A 15,838-nucleotide genomic window follows, 5' to 3' on the forward strand; every position below is an offset into this window, starting at 1 on the left:
GACTGGAAAGGAGCTGGGGTCTCCAGAGAAAAGGGCAGCAACGGAAGAAAACTGAGATGAACTCCAGACATCCATGTTCATGGGTCCCTTTGAGTCTTTGCTTTCAGTAGGAGAGGAGTGGGATGGGACAGAATCTATACCTTTGGTTCCCGCCCACCCTCCAGTAAGGCCGAGGAACCCCCTGGTTCCTCTGAGAGAAAGGCAGACGGTGCTGTGAAGGAGCCCCGGAAGCAGCCACTTTAGTTGAGCAGTGTGCAGGACTGGGAAGGAAAAAAAAGGGAGGAGGAGGGACATGCCACCTAGGTGCTCTCCTCCCTCTCTTTCTCCACCCCACCCCCTTTTTTCGTAGCTGCTGACGTGCTGGTGGTGCCTATTAATCATTCACCAGCCCAGAGCCGCGCCAGTTAATGGCTGTGCCGCGAGGGGCTCCTGCATCCTGGCCTCCCCTCTCCACCGTCCTGTGTGCCCAGGCAACCAGAGCGGCAAACGGCAGCGCCCAGGCAACCGCTGGGCTGCGCGCCCCGCTGGCGCCGGTAGGAGCCGCGCTGCCTGCAGCAGTTGCGCTCTATCCATAGGCGCTGGGCGGCTGTGGGCTGCAGGCTCCGCTGGGTGCGGAGGGAGGGTGCAGGCAGCGGGGGCGCAAGGAGAGCGCCCCAGCCCTGGCAGCCCCACTGGCCCCCCTCAGCTGGGATGTTCCCCAATGGCACCGCCTCCTCTCCTTCCTCCTCTCCTAGCCCCAGCCCCGGCAGCTGCAGCGAAGGCAGCGGCAGCAGGGGTCCCGGGGCTGGCGCTGCGGACGGCATGGAGGAGCCGGGGCGAAATGCGTCCCAGAATGGGACTTTGAGCGAGGGCCAGGGCAGCGCCATCCTCATCTCTTTCATCTACTCTGTGGTGTGCCTGGTGGGACTGTGTGGGAACTCTATGGTCATCTATGTGATCCTGCGCTATGCCAAGATGAAGACGGCCACCAACATCTACATCCTAAATCTGGCCATTGCTGACGAGCTGCTCATGCTCAGCGTGCCCTTCCTGGTCACATCCACGCTGTTGCACCACTGGCCCTTCGGTGCGCTGCTCTGCCGCCTCGTGCTCAGCGTGGACGCGGTCAACATGTTCACTAGCATCTACTGTCTGACTGTGCTTAGCGTGGACCGCTACGTGGCCGTGGTGCATCCCATCAAAGCGGCCCGCTACCGCCGGCCCACCGTAGCCAAGGTAGTGAACTTGGGTGTGTGGGTGCTATCGCTGCTCGTCATCCTGCCCATCGTGGTCTTCTCTCGCACCGCGGCCAACAGCGACGGCACGGTGGCCTGTAACATGCTCATGCCAGAGCCCGCTCAACGCTGGCTGGTGGGCTTCGTGTTGTACACCTTTCTCATGGGCTTCCTGCTGCCCGTCGGGGCTATCTGCCTGTGCTACGTGCTCATCATTGCCAAGATGCGCATGGTGGCCCTCAAGGCCGGATGGCAGCAGCGCAAGCGCTCGGAGCGCAAGATCACCTTAATGGTGATGATGGTGGTGATGGTGTTTGTCATCTGCTGGATGCCTTTCTATGTGGTGCAGCTGGTTAACGTGTTTGCTGAGCAGGACGACGCCACGGTGAGCCAGCTGTCGGTTATCCTCGGCTATGCCAACAGCTGCGCCAACCCCATCCTCTACGGCTTTCTCTCAGACAACTTCAAGCGCTCTTTCCAACGCATCCTGTGCCTCAGCTGGATGGACAACGCCGCGGAGGAGCCGGTTGACTATTATGCCACCGCACTCAAGAGCCGTGCCTACAGCGTGGAAGACTTCCAACCTGAGAACCTGGAGTCCGGCGGCGTCTTCCGTAATGGTACTTGCACGTCCCGGATCACGACACTCTGAGCCAGGGCCACGCAGGGGCCCTGCGCCCGAAGAGCAGGGAAGGCCGGGTGCCTCTGGCGGAAGGACCCAGGAAAGGCGCGCAACAATGGTATAAGTGAGAGTTTTACTTATAAACTGGGAAGACTTTCAGGCTACCTTTTTCTGGATCTCCCTCTTTCGGTTCCTTCCTCCACTGCGCTTACTCCTCTGACACTCTATTTTCCCCACCCTGCAACTTCGATCCTTTCTTCGCACCGTCCCGCCAGTGCAGATCACGAACTCATTACCAACTCAGTCCGATCCTCGGCTCCTCCAGACGTTATTTGCTTGTTTAAGCTGGGCCAGGAATACCGCCATGGGTTTCCCTCGGGGTTAGTCCCTAGCTCTCCTTCAGCCCCGCCTAGCCATGCTGGGCCGCGTCCGGGTTCTGCCTGGTTCCCCTACTGGAGTCTCGGGAATGACCGCGCAGCCCTACCTTAAGGAAAGTCGTACTTGAGAAAGATCTAGGCAGCTGGTCATTTCTCCTACTCTTGAGTGAAGGCGCACCCTTCCCTGCCCGCTCCCCACCACTCTCACTCCACCCAGAGTGGAGCCAGGTGCTTCGTAAATAGGTCCCGCGCTTTGAACCCCAGACTTTCTGGAATCCCCATCCAAGCCCTCCTTTGGAGCAAAAAGGAGCTGAGAGCAAGTCGCAGGAGGAGTTTTTATTAGTCTGCGGGATCGGATTGGGGGCTTGTAATAGGAATCACCCTCCTGCTGGGCGTTTTCAAAGACCTGCGCTCTGGGGGCGTGCCTGTTCTGCTACCTGCGAGGCAGGGAAGTGCAGGGCGCACCTTCCCCTTCCCCGGGGTTTGGCTGCGGGGGCTGCAGCTCGGCTTGGCTTTCTCTCTCACCCAAGCTTCTGGAGGAGCAGACTTAAAAGTAACAAGAAACGGGTTTCCTGCTCTGGTGTATCTCAAAAGACCCGGCGCCCGGCACCCGGGAAGGGGGACCTAGGGGCAACGTCTTCAGAGTCCGCCAGTGTTGGCTGTGACGCCGCAACCTGCAGGCTCCAGAGTGCCGCCTGTCTGGCCTCTGAGGGTTGCTGCCTTTCAAGCGGTGCCTAAGAAGTTATTTTCTTGTTTAACATACGTATTTATTAATTTATTTGTGATGTTGGAAAATGTGTCTCTGCTTTCCTTTTCTCTGCTTGCCTAGGCCCAGGTCTTTTCTTTGGGACCCTGGGGTGGGCACGGAAGTGGAAGTCGGGGCAATCTCTCCCACACTTCCTGGGCTTTTCAAAGCCACTCTTCTTCGCTGGGCCCTTTTGTCTTATCCTTTATTCCAGCTTTTCTATTTTTGATTGTGTTGAGTGAAATTTGGAGATTTTTCATACTTTTCTTATTATAGTCTCTTCTTTGTCTCGTTAGAATAATAAATGATAATGTGGGTTATCCTCTTCTCAATGCACAATGGAAAGTTCTGAACTCCTGGCTTTCCAGGAGACATATATAAGGGAACATCACCCTATATATTATTTGAGTGTATATATATTAATACATATATGATGTGGACATATATATACTTGTTTATCTGCTCCATTGTCATAAGTCCATGAGTCTAAGTATAGCCACTAGTGGTGACAGGTGTGAGTCTGGCTGAACACTTTCAGTTTCAGGAGTTCAAGCAGCACTCGAACCTGGAGCAGAGGAATCTAATTCAGACAGAGACTTCAATCACTGCTGAAGATGCCCCTGCTTCCTCTAGGTTCCAGCAGAGGGGATTCTTACATATGATCCAGTTAACATCATCACTTTTTTTTGAGGACATTGAAAGTAGAATAATTTGTGTCTGTGTTTAATCTTATCAACTACATTGGAAGCCTGAGCAGGGTGAGGACCAGTAATTTTAATTCTCTGTATTTCCTGCATTGCTTTAGTATGCTGGCTTGTACATCGTAGGCACTAAATACATGTTTGTTGGTTGATTTGTAAGCCAGAGTGTTTTACAATGATCTGGAGATACTAAATCTGAGGTTCTCAGGTTCACTCATTGACATGATATACAATGGTTGAAATCACTATTGAAAAATGTGTTTTGTGTATATTTGCTTCAACAACTTTGTGCTTTCCTGAAAGCGGTAACCAAGAGTTAAGATATCCCTAATGTTTTGTTTAAACTAATGAACAAATAGGCTTTGGGTCCTAAGTCAGAAAGTTTAGATCTATCCCTTAATATATATATATTATTACTCCTTTGGAAAATAGATATTTGATTATTAAGAACTGTGAAATTTACAAATCAAAATCTTCATCATTATCCTTCTAAGAGGATATAAATTTAGTGCTCTTAACCTGTTACCATTGTAATATTAACTAAATAAACAGATGTATTATGCTGTTCCAAGTTGCCTTTGCTATTTGAATTTCACTATTTCAATGGATTACTTGGAAACAGACACACACACACACACACACACACACACACATGCTTAGTTGCCTTATGTTTCACTTAGATTTGAAGAAGAAAGTTTTCAGAATACTTTTGGGAATTTTACCAAGTTTGTGGTTATATCCTGAATTATTTTCTTAAAAAGAAAACTCTACTAGTTCAAAAAAGGAAAGAGGGGGGAACAGAGAGAAAGAAGAAAAAGTTAAGCCAGGATGAATAGAAACCAGTGCACTCATTTACACTCTGTTGTCAGCAAACTAACTGGATGATACCTTAATCTCTCACAGATTAAATTACGTCTACTCTCACTTATAAACTCAGACTTTGTTTTGAGAGCTAGGTAACTGCTGATTTATATCATGAGGAAAGATAATGGGAAGAGAAAACTAGCTCTTAAACATGTCCCAGAAGGCAGTGAGTAAAAAAAAACAGAAAAATCAGATTTTGACATAAGAGAAGGACTTATTTTCTGCTTTGTTCAGTGATGGCCATATCCATCCCTAGAGAATGTAGGAAATCACTAGGGAAGTTTGTTTGTTTTTAACAGATTTGATCTTTTTAGAGCAGTTTTATTTTCATATCAAAATGAACAAAAAGGAATATTTTCCAAGCAGGTAATAGCAGTGATTCCAGAAGCAGAGTTGGGGATGGAGAGTTCAATGCCTTCAAATACCCTGTGACTCTGTGCTTTATATGGTTCTACACATCATCACAATAGGATTAGGGATAGCTGGACTTTTGTCATTTTTATTATTTTTTTCTCTCACTATGCAAGTCTGTTTTATTATTTTTAAAAGCTGCAGCAAGGTGGCAAATTAAACTCATAACTTAGATGTGCAGAGAAAACACATTTTGTCATTTGGTATTCCAAGCCCCTTCCAACACATTAGCTGAGTGAAAAATTAAACAGATAGTCAGGCATCTAGTTGAGCTGGATAATTTAAATGGCCATTAAAAAATTAAAAATTTCGTTTAAGTAAGTTTAGACAGTCCCTCAACCAGCCTCCTCCTTCTCTTCTGATATCTCTAAAATGGCTTTAGAATGAATATGAAGAGGAGGCTTTATGCATGCTAGTGGAGGAAGGAATAAGGTCAAGTCCTTGGGAAAGGGGCCCTCTCTTCCTTTTGCTCACTGGGCCCAGGTCCTTTGTCTACCTGTCTGCTTCCTGGCTGCAGTTTGTTGAAATCTGCAGCTATCAGAGCCTGTGAATCAACCTCTCAGCTTGGGGAAGCCTGTACTGCAGTTCCTGTGGACTGCGGCTTTCACAAGTCTTCTAAGACTCCGATACCAGTTCAGTGGTGTCCCCCAGCCTCTGCTGAGGAGTGATCTCACCCTGCCACAGAGGCCGCATGGTGAAACTCTTGGCTCAGTGACTACAGGGGACCTCAGTGGCTGTACACTAGCAACCCTTAGAATCTGCTTGGTCTGATTGTGCCTCTCTTTTTTCTGTGGATTTCAGGTCTTCTTCATCCGTCTTTACTTTTGTCGACCTTACTTATTAAAATATTCTACTCTTGGCTCAAGCCTGTAATCCCAGCACTTTGGGAGGCCGAGGCGGGTGGATCACGAGGTCAAGAGATCGAGACCATCCTGGCCAACATGGTGAAACCCCGTCTCTACTAAAAATACAAAAACTTAGCTGGGCATGGTGGCTCGTGCCTGTAATCCCAGCTACTCAGGAGGCTGAGGCAGGAGAATTGCCTGAGCCCAGGAGGTGGAGGTTGCGGTGAGCCGAGATCGCGCCATTGCACTCCAGCCTGGGTAACAAGAGTGAAACTCCGTCTCAAAAAAAAAAAAAAAAAAAAAATTCTACTCTCCCACCTCACCTTTATACTAGAGGAACATCACAGTATTTGAGTCCTTCAATCTTAGCCCTCGGTGTGCTGTAGCAGGAAAAAAGTATTTAGCAATCCCTCCTGCTCCTCCCCTGAACACACACCTACCTGATTTCTAAGCATGTTTGTATTACCTAGAAGTTGGAGTCAGGTCCTCTCCTATCCTAATGTAATGAGCCCCTCCTCAGGGAGAGAGACTAAAATGAAACATGATTTATAGAAAAAGTTAAAATGCATTAGTGTCTGTGAATTATTATCTTTCTTATAAGTGACGTTGTGTTCCAAGAGTAGCATTTCCCAGGCCATCTTCTTATGTAATACCCACAGAAAAGGATGACATTTGAAAACCTTTGATTTCTTATCTATTTTAACTCTGACCATGTACAACAATGTTGAACATGTAATTTTGACCTGAGAAAAACGGCAAGAGTTTCATTGGAGAACAGTATAGATGATTCACTTTGAAAATGATAATATATTTCCAAACTATTTTAAACAAATAATAGAGATGTCATATTTATACTGCTTTGAAAAACACTTTAGCAATGGGATTCTGTTTTGAAAATTTTGCTCATACCTGTTTTTATTCCAACATACCACATCAGAGTGTGGTATTAAACTAATTGATAGATGTTCATTTACCTTTTGCTTGTAACACACGTAACAGTGGTGGGTGCTTACAAAACACAGTATTGCAAAGTCTATGTTTCTCTCTTATTGGACCACACAACTTAGAGCTAATGAGAACCTCTTTCACATACTCAGATGGATATCTTGCTTTTCATTTAAAAAATTTCAGTTTGTTGGCTTCAAAAGAAGGCAGACAGTTTCAACATTGTTGAAGTGACATGGTTTCCCAAGGGGAAGGCAGGTACAGAGATAGTGTAAGTGATCATTTATTATTTTGTAAATATCTGGAGACTGCATATTATAGTGAGCATACTTATAAAAGGACTGTCTTAGAAATGATCAAATACAGCCTAGCTTCTGATATAAACTAGAAAGGAAGGGGCTTTGCAGGTATGATGAAGTTGAGGAGGCCTATGAACTGAATGAGCCAGTTAGAATTAAAATATCAAAATGCCTGCTTATCATACTGTTGGGGAGACAGGAGCATCATCAAAGAAAAGATAGAATTTTAAATAAAATCATTGAATTTGGTAGAGTGTTCACTTTATAATACACATAACTTAAGCTCAATCTGATTAGCCAAAAGCCAGAAATACTATACTCATTTAAGACTGAGACTACAGGCATGTTACCAGAACTCTGGAGTAATAAAGAACTTAAAACTTTAAAAATAAACACCTCTTTAAGCCAGGTTAATCTAAGTCTTCAATTTTGAGTGGATAAGAAATAGCAAAGGAAATGAAAAACGGGAAATGCTGTCAGCTACCATATTAACTCTTCATTGAAGTTTTAACTCTGGCACACCCTTGGAAATGTTAACAAGGAAGATTTCAAGTATTCCCAGCTTTACAAATTTAAGAATACAAAGACTTACTAAATGCTAGATTCTACTTAAAGGAAGACATGTTATATAGAGCAGGTCACTGTAGAATACCATGTACAAAAACAGTTCTGACTTTCAAAAAATAATACCTATTTTTAAAGACAACTAATACTTCACTTAAATTTAAAAATAGAAAAAACAAAAAACAAAAAACAAAAAAAACAAGACATGATAGGCAAGCAGGATATTTTACAACAGCACGCATCACTTAGCTATTCTGGGAAAGGATGTTCAAATATTGATGAATAATAGCTCTCTGTTCTTTCTGTCTCTACAACCCTTAACAACTTATTAATCTAGCTAATCTTATTAGCAGTGGCAAAATGTCTATTCAAAGTCAATAATTAAGTTAAACATTCTCTTTTATGTCCAATGAGCCACTGTAACTAACAAACCAAAATGATGTCTGTATGTCTTTTTCAAAAGACTTTCAAGTCTCCCTATATATAAACTCTGGTACCTAAAATTCACAAACACACACACACACACACACACACACACACACACACACTAATTAAACAAAAGGAACTTCTTAGGCATTGGTGAAATAGAACTTCAAGACTGTCTTTTTTTCCCTTTTCCCTTTTTAAGTCCCATTTCCACCCCTTCTTTCCCCAGTTCAGGACCTCATGTTGTCTGATTTTCCCAACTTCTCCCAATAAAGTTCTTCTCAGAAAAGAATTTCCTTTGATTTATAGTTTACATAACTGAAAAGACTTCAACTGTCATTTCTCCAGAAGTAGGACTTTTTAATATGGGCATAGTATCAGAAAATCAGGCAGCAGAATCCCTAAAATCACATAGTCCTCTAAGGTAAATGTTTCTCAAAAAGTGATCCACAATCCCAGCATCAGAATCACCTGAGAACTTATAAAAAAGTCAGGCCTCTGTGCCCCACTCATCAATATTTTGATTCATTATGTCTGGGGTAAATCTCAGTTCTCAATGACTCTAAAATACAATAAAGTTTGAGTACTAATGATTTAAGTGTTAAGCGCATGGAGTTCGCCATCAGCAGATGTGGCTCTGCTTTATTTGTTGTGTAATTCTGGACAGTTTTATCTTTGTGGTGCATATTTCGCTCATCTGTAAGGTTCAAGATAATGACATCTCTTCCACAGGGCTGTTGTGATGAGATAATGCACGTCAAATGCCAAATCAGTCAGAACTTTTTTAGTATGAAAACTCAACTAGCTCACATGTGTGAAAAGTTGTGAGAAGATCTGGCTTCAGGGTGCACTTGATCCATAACTCACTAGAATATTTTTTCAGTCTCCATTTCTCATCTCTGACTTGTGCCATGTTGGCTTCAAACTCAATCTGACTATTCTTTTGTAACAAGATAGATGCAGAAAGTAAAACATGTCATCTTTCCAGGTTCAAATTTCAAAGGAAAGAGAAAGTGTTATTTTCTCTATTGGGCTGTCTGAGAAACTTTATCTGTTGGGAGGCACCCCTCTCTGGGTTTCTTGTCCTCCATACCTGTTGCTGAGTATGCCAAGAATGTGAGGCCCTGCCTGCTGACTGTTCTGTACCTGGATTATTTCTCAAGGTTCTGTTTGCAGTGAGCAATCCTGGGCAATCAGCTAATGTTCCTTTCAAGGTCAGAAAGAGGCTTGGTTACTGCTTGCTATAAGATGGAGGTTTCTCCAAGATCAGTGTCCCTAAATTGTGACAAAAACCACTGCTGCACAGGATCCATCTGAGCTCATAGCACATCACCCATATGAGGATAGGAGGCAAAGAGAACTAATGCAAATCATGCTTATGCTTATGCCATTAGCAATAAAGTTCTTGCCTGACCCAGGAATCTTGAATCTTCTGCCAGCCTCTATGAAACAGCAACAGACTAACTCATTAGCTTGCAGGAAACGTGAGTAAAATTCCAGAACATGACAGCATCTGCCACTGAATTCATTAGCAAGGTCTGGGAAATATGGCTGGCTGGTCTGGATGATATAATCTACCCTTAGAGCTAGCATTGTCAACTTACCCAGAAGTGGGAGGGTAGCAGGGTGGATTTCAAGAGGAAAATGAGATAAAATTACCCAAAGTATATAATGAATGGTAGTTGCAAGGTAACAAACAAACAGCAACAATAAAATCAAGCACCATCTACAACTGCCAGGCTTATTAAGAGCTCAGTAAGTTGAAGATACCATTATCAATCATTATTGGTGTTCTACAAGAGGAAGTCGAGAATTGAGGTGATTCAGGTTGTAAAATGCTTCTACATGATCTAGCCATATAGAATTATTTAGATAGTGTTAGATTTACTTTAAACAAAACTTTGCTTCATTTCTGAGCATGTAAGTACCACTGAAACCTGAGAGAAATATATTTGTATTTATGTAATTTTTTTTCCATGATAAAAGACACTAGTGATGTTGTTTATTTGGGAAATTCAAAATATCTCATAAATGTTAAAAGGATTTTGATCTAGAGATTAACAGATTCCATACAACCTCAAGAAAAGTAATCACTCTTTGCATTAAATTCTACATCTTTAAAATCAGATTAGATATTAATTCAGGTTAGTAACAATTTGTTATAAGATTAATGATATTATTTAAATGTTTAAAAATAACTTGAAAAGATCATTTTAGTGTTACACACAGCATAATGTTAAGCATATTGAAGATGTCATTGAGATTAGAAACACATAGGAATAAAACACAAAGTGTTATGCAAAGGTTTGGCAGGGGCTGATATGAAGCTATACTTTATCATCAACAATTGGGGGGAAGTTTGCTTTAAATACAATTTTAAGTAACATAAATAAGGTATTTAAAAATATAAGTAAAATAATATAAATAAAGGTATTAAAACCACAACCAGGGGTAGTTAACAATGATAAGTAAAATAGTATCCAAATAAGCTTCATTTATTTTTACTGTGGCTTATACATACATCTGTGCCACACATTTTGGGCCTAAAACACCATTGTGAAGATAACCAATTCCCATGAATTAGACTGACAGTTCAGTTCCCTTCAGACTTCATGGCAGTTACATAAAACTGTCAGAAACTAGAGTTTAAAATACAGCAGCAGGGCAGGCAAAAAAGGAAAGAGAAGTAACATTTACTCAGTACCTACTTTGTAAGTGACACATTTTGCTGGATGCTTTACATTTTATCTCATTTAGTTTTCCCCAAGATTCCTATGAATTAGAAATCTTCATTTCTCATACAAGGAAGGTGTGTGTGTGTGTGTGTGTGTGTGTGTGTGTGTGTGTGTCTATGTGTGTGTGTGTGTGTGTGTGTGTGTGCCAGAGAGAGAGAGAGAGAGAGAGAGAGAGACTTGTCCAGTACATAAAATCAGGCTGGGTGTGGTGGCTCACACCTGTAATCCAAGCACTGTCATGTCAAGCAATTATTGAATTATATTTAACCAACAATTCTGAAGCTGTTCCTATTTTACCAACAACTTAAAGACTAACTTTATTTACCAAACATTATCACATACAAATAACACATGTAGACATATAGAGACACATAGACAGAAGCAGATTTACAGCTTTTATAAAGTATTCTCATTTGCTGGCTTTCAGTTTTCTCCCTCATTCAGACTATCACTCTTTCAATTACCTGTTTCATTGCCCTAAGCAATTGTTAACTAGGCAACCCTAAATTTGCATTTCTAAAAGGACAATTCAGGTGAAACAAGAAACTGTGTATTTCAAAAGCACACAGCTAAGATTTTAGGCCTAAATATAAGAGTATCATTTGTTCCAACCAAGGAAAACCCGATGTAAGTAAAAGTTCAGTGAAGAGGAAATGGCCAGAAAATCACCTTAAAGAAGCAAATGACTCGTTACATAAATTTTAAACAATGGTAAGAGTTTCCAATGTCCACAGACAGATACCTTTACATATGGAGGTTGCTTTTATAGATGTAAATTTCTTTTACGCAAAGGTTTTAAGATAGCCTGTTTGAAACCTGAAAAGTGCATTTTGGAGATCAATTTAGTTCAATAGGTAGTCTTCTAAGCTACTATTTCTTAATTAAAATTACTAAGTTCAAAGTGTAGCCCATTACAAAATAGGGCAAAGATAGCTTTTTTTTTTTTTTTTTAATTTTGAGTCAGAGTCTTGCTCTGTTGCCGAGGCGGGAGTGCAATGGCGTGATCTTGACTCACTCTAACCTCCACCTCTCAGGTTTAAGCAATTCTCTTGCCTCAGCTTTCTGAGTAGCTGGGATTACAGATGCCCACCATCACGCCTGGCTAATTTTTGTATTTTTAATAGAGTCAGGGATTCACCTTATTAGTCATGCTGTTCTCTTAGCTGGATTGGCCTCGAATTTCTGAACTTGTGATCCAGCCACCTTAGCTTTCCAAAGTGCTGGGATTATAGGTGTGAGCCTCTGCGCCAGCATTTTCTGTACCTCGAGTTAGCATGAATAGATCTGAAAAAGACACAAGCCTACTTTGACTGAAGGCCTACCTTTTATAAACACTTTATTCAGGATAGCATTCTTTTCAGCTTTGGGGTGGGATAGTAACTAAGCCAAAGGTCAGCAACTAATTTTTCTTATCAATTAGTTACTTACATTTTTTCTAATCTTTTATAGTCTTTTTTCAAAAACAATAAAAATACTTAAATTTTTTTAGAAGATTTTGCACATCAAGAGGAATCCCTAGATGAGACTAATTTGGAAGCCCTCATTTTCAAATGCACTTCAAGTGCAGTGTTGTTCATTTGGAACATTGCAGTGTAATTTTAAATTACCTTTAATAAGATTTTGTCCTTTCTATGAGCATTTGCTGCTTCGGGGCCTAATACTTACACCTATAAATGTGGGCATAGCTGAAAGATAGAGTACTCAGTTCTTTTTATTATCATTTTTTAATTTTTATTTTTATTTTAAAAAAAAGAAAGCAAAGATAAAAAGAAAGAAAAAAAGAATAATAAAATTTAAAAAAAGAATAAAGGAAAGGAAGAAAGAGAAAGAGGAAGAGGGAGAGAGAATGGGGGTGTTGCTTTATTGCCCAGGCTAGAATGCAGTCTAAAAATGGGTATGCCTATAATTGTGCTTAATAATGGGGACATGAAAAAAATGAGCAAGAAAATAACAAACAAGCAGCCAACCAATATTTCATTTAAACTTGTAAGTACGTATGATGTGGTACTGGTAAGAGTGTATATTTTGTGTATTTAAAATGGAGAGTTCTATTAATGTTAATTAAGTTTACTTGTTCCAGATCTGAGTTCAAGTCCTGGATATCATTGTTAATTTTCTGTCTCATTGATCTGTCTAATATTAATGTTGAAGTCTCCCACTATTATTGTGTGGGAGTCTAAGTCTCTTTATAAGTCTTATATATCTGGTATTCATGTATTGGGTGCGTATATATTTAGGATCTTTAGCTCTTCTTGTTGCATTGATCCTTTTATCATTATGTAATGTCCTTCTTTGCTTCTTTTGATCTTTGTTGCTTTAAAGACTATTTTATCAAAGGCAAAAATTGTGACTCCTGCTTTTTGTTTATTCATTTATTTTTGCTCTCCATTTGGTTGGTAAATCTTTCTCTATCCCTTTGTTTTGAGTCTTTGTGTATCCTTGCATGTAAGATGGGTCTGGATGCAGCATACCAATGGGTTTTGGCTTTTTGTCCAATTTGCCTGTCTGTGTCTTTGGATTGGGGGATTTAGTCGATTTAAATTTAGAATTAATAATTATGTATGTGAGTTTAATATTGCCATTTAATGTTAGCTGGCTGTTTTGCCCATTATTTGATGTAAATTCTTCATTATGTTTATGCTCTTTACTTTTTGATATTTTTTAGAAAGGCCGATACTGGTTGTTCCTTTCTATGTGTAGTGGTTCTTTCAGAAGCTCTTGTAAAGCAGGCCTGGTGGTGATGAAATCTCTGAGTGCTTGCTTGTTCATAAAAGATTTTATTTTTCCTTCGCTTATGAAGCTTAGTTTGGCTGTATGTGAAATTCTGGGTTGAAAGTTCTTTTCTTTAAGGATGTTGAATATTGGCCCCCACTCTCTACTGGCTTGCAGGGTTTCTACTGAGAGATCTGCTGTGAGTCTGATAGGCTTCCCTTTGTGGGTAACCTGACCTATATCTCTGGCTGCCCTTAGTATTTTGTCCTTCATTTCAACCCTGGTGAATCTGATGATCATGTGCCTTGAGGTTGGTTTTCTTGAGGAATATGGTGTTCTCTGTATTACCTGGAGTTGAATATTGTCCTGCCTTGCTAGGTTGGGAAAATTTTCCTGAATAATATCCTGAATTGTTTTTTCCAGCTTGGATTCATTCACTTCATCACATTCAGGTACACCTATCAAACGTAGATTAGGTCTTTTCACATAGTCCCATATTTCTTGGAGACTTTGCTTGTTCCGTTTTATCCTCTTCTCTAATCTTGTCTTTTCCTTTTATTTCATTAAGTTGGTCTTCAACCTCTGATATCTTTTTTTCTGCTTGATCAATTCGGCTGTTAAAACTTGTGCTCCTGTGTTGTGTTTTTCAGCTCCATCAGTTCACTTATATTCCTTTCTAAATTGTGTATTCTTGTTAACATTTCGTCAAACCTTTTTTCAAAATTCTTAGTTTCTTTGCATTGGGTTAGAACAAGTTCTTTTAATTCACAGAAGTTTCTTATCATCCACCTTTTAAAGCCTGCTTCTGTTAATGGAACACACTCGTTCTCCATCAGGCCTTGTTCCGTTGCTGATGAGGAACTGTGATCCCCTGTAGAGGGAGAGGCATTCTGATTTTGGGTATTCTCAGCCTTTTTAGGCTGGTTTCTTCCCTTTGTTACAGATTTATCCATCTGTGGTCTTTATAATTACCGTCTTTATAATTGGGTTTCTGAGTGGATGGCCAACTTGTTGATTCACAGCGCAGGAATCTGAGCAACCCACTGCGCTGGCTAAAACAGTGGCGTTAAGATTGATGGTGTTTTTCTGACTCTGCACCAAGAACCGCCGCTCCTAGGCACTGGCAAAACCACCTCACCAGCCACAAGAGTCATGCTGGTGACCCATGGGGCTCCTCCGCTGGGAATCTCCTTGTGCGTGAGCAACAAGAATTCATCTGAAAGTGTGGCGTCCTCTTGTTCTCTGTGCTTTCACTGGGAGCTACAATCCCGAGCTGCTAGTGATCAGCCATCTTGGATCTCTCTCTCCTTTATCTATTTATTTATTTATTTATTTATTTATTATTATTTTTTAATTGCCTTTTAGGTTTTGGGGTACATGTGAAGAACATGTAAGATGGTTGTGTAGGTACACACATGGCAGTGTGGTTTGCTGCCTTCCTCCCCATCACCTCTATCTGGCATTTCTTCCCATGTTATCCCTCCCCAACTCCCTGCCCACCGCTGTCCCTCCCTTATTTCCCCCCACAGATCCCAGTGTGTGATGCTCCTCTCCCTGCATCCATGTGTTCTCATAGTTCAACACCTGCCTATGAGTGAGAACATGCAGTATTTGATTTTCTGTTCTTGTGTCAGTTTGCTGAGAAAGATGGTTTCCAGGTTCATCTCTTCAGAAATTAAAGATCTCATTTTTACCTTGAATTCTGGCTTTGACTCTCAGATCTCCTTGATCAAACTAGCCAATGATTTTTTTTTTTTCCCTACCTAAGCACACAAGTAAAAGAAACAAGGGGGACAGACAAAAGTCTGCAAATTTTTGAAAGCTGCAGTCTGCATACTCTGCAGTATTACCATTTACTACCAGTTTCTGTCTGACTCTGTCAGACATCTGAGGCCTCTAACTGGATCCAAGCCAGTTAATTATTGGATCTGATTCAGTTCTGGACTTAGTTCAGTTTTTCTTGTAATGTCCAAATCCAATTTGGATCAGAAATGTGCTCAAACTCGGATAGCTCAAAACACCAATTTGTGGAGCTTCAGAATCTGAGAGAGAGAACTTTCCCAAGATCCCAATCCCTAGCTACAAAGCAATGGACACAGTGGGCCTGATGGGTCCCTGGTTTGGTCATTCTGTGCTCCTGGGAGTCCCTAGAAGTCCTACTTCAAATCCCACATCTGATACCATCTGTTAAAAGAAAACCCTTAGACAAATTAAACTTAACTAAGTTTAATTGAGGAAAGAACAATTTGCGCATTGGGAAGCCCTCAAACCAGAATAGGTTCAGAGAGACTCCAGCGCAGCCACGTGGAGGAAGACTTAGGAACAGAAAAAGGAAGTGAGATACAGGAGCAGCCAAATTGGTCACAGCCCACTGTTTG

At 41.5% G+C, this 15,838-nt stretch overlaps 1 protein-coding gene across 1 annotated transcript; it reads left to right on the plus strand.

Annotated features, from left to right (window-relative positions):
* Positions 1 to 536: 536 nt before the first annotated feature.
* On the plus strand, positions 537 to 14,790 carry SSTR1 (somatostatin receptor 1). Its single transcript, XM_074393425.1, has one exon. It carries the CDS (start codon positions 691 to 693, stop codon positions 1,864 to 1,866), a length of 1,176 nt encoding a protein of 391 aa, XP_074249526.1. The 5' UTR covers positions 537 to 690; the 3' UTR covers positions 1,867 to 14,790.
* Positions 14,791 to 15,838: the final 1,048 nt, after the last annotated feature.

Source organism: Saimiri boliviensis, chromosome 2, assembly GCF_048565385.1.
Source record: "Saimiri boliviensis isolate mSaiBol1 chromosome 2, mSaiBol1.pri, whole genome shotgun sequence".
Taxonomy (NCBI): domain Eukaryota; kingdom Metazoa; phylum Chordata; class Mammalia; order Primates; family Cebidae; genus Saimiri; species Saimiri boliviensis.

Excerpts from the sequence above, each read along its gene's own strand:
- SSTR1 (XM_074393425.1), top strand. The coding sequence starts at position 691 with ATGTTCCCCAATGGCACCGCCTCCTCTCCTTCCTCCTCTCCTAGCCCC.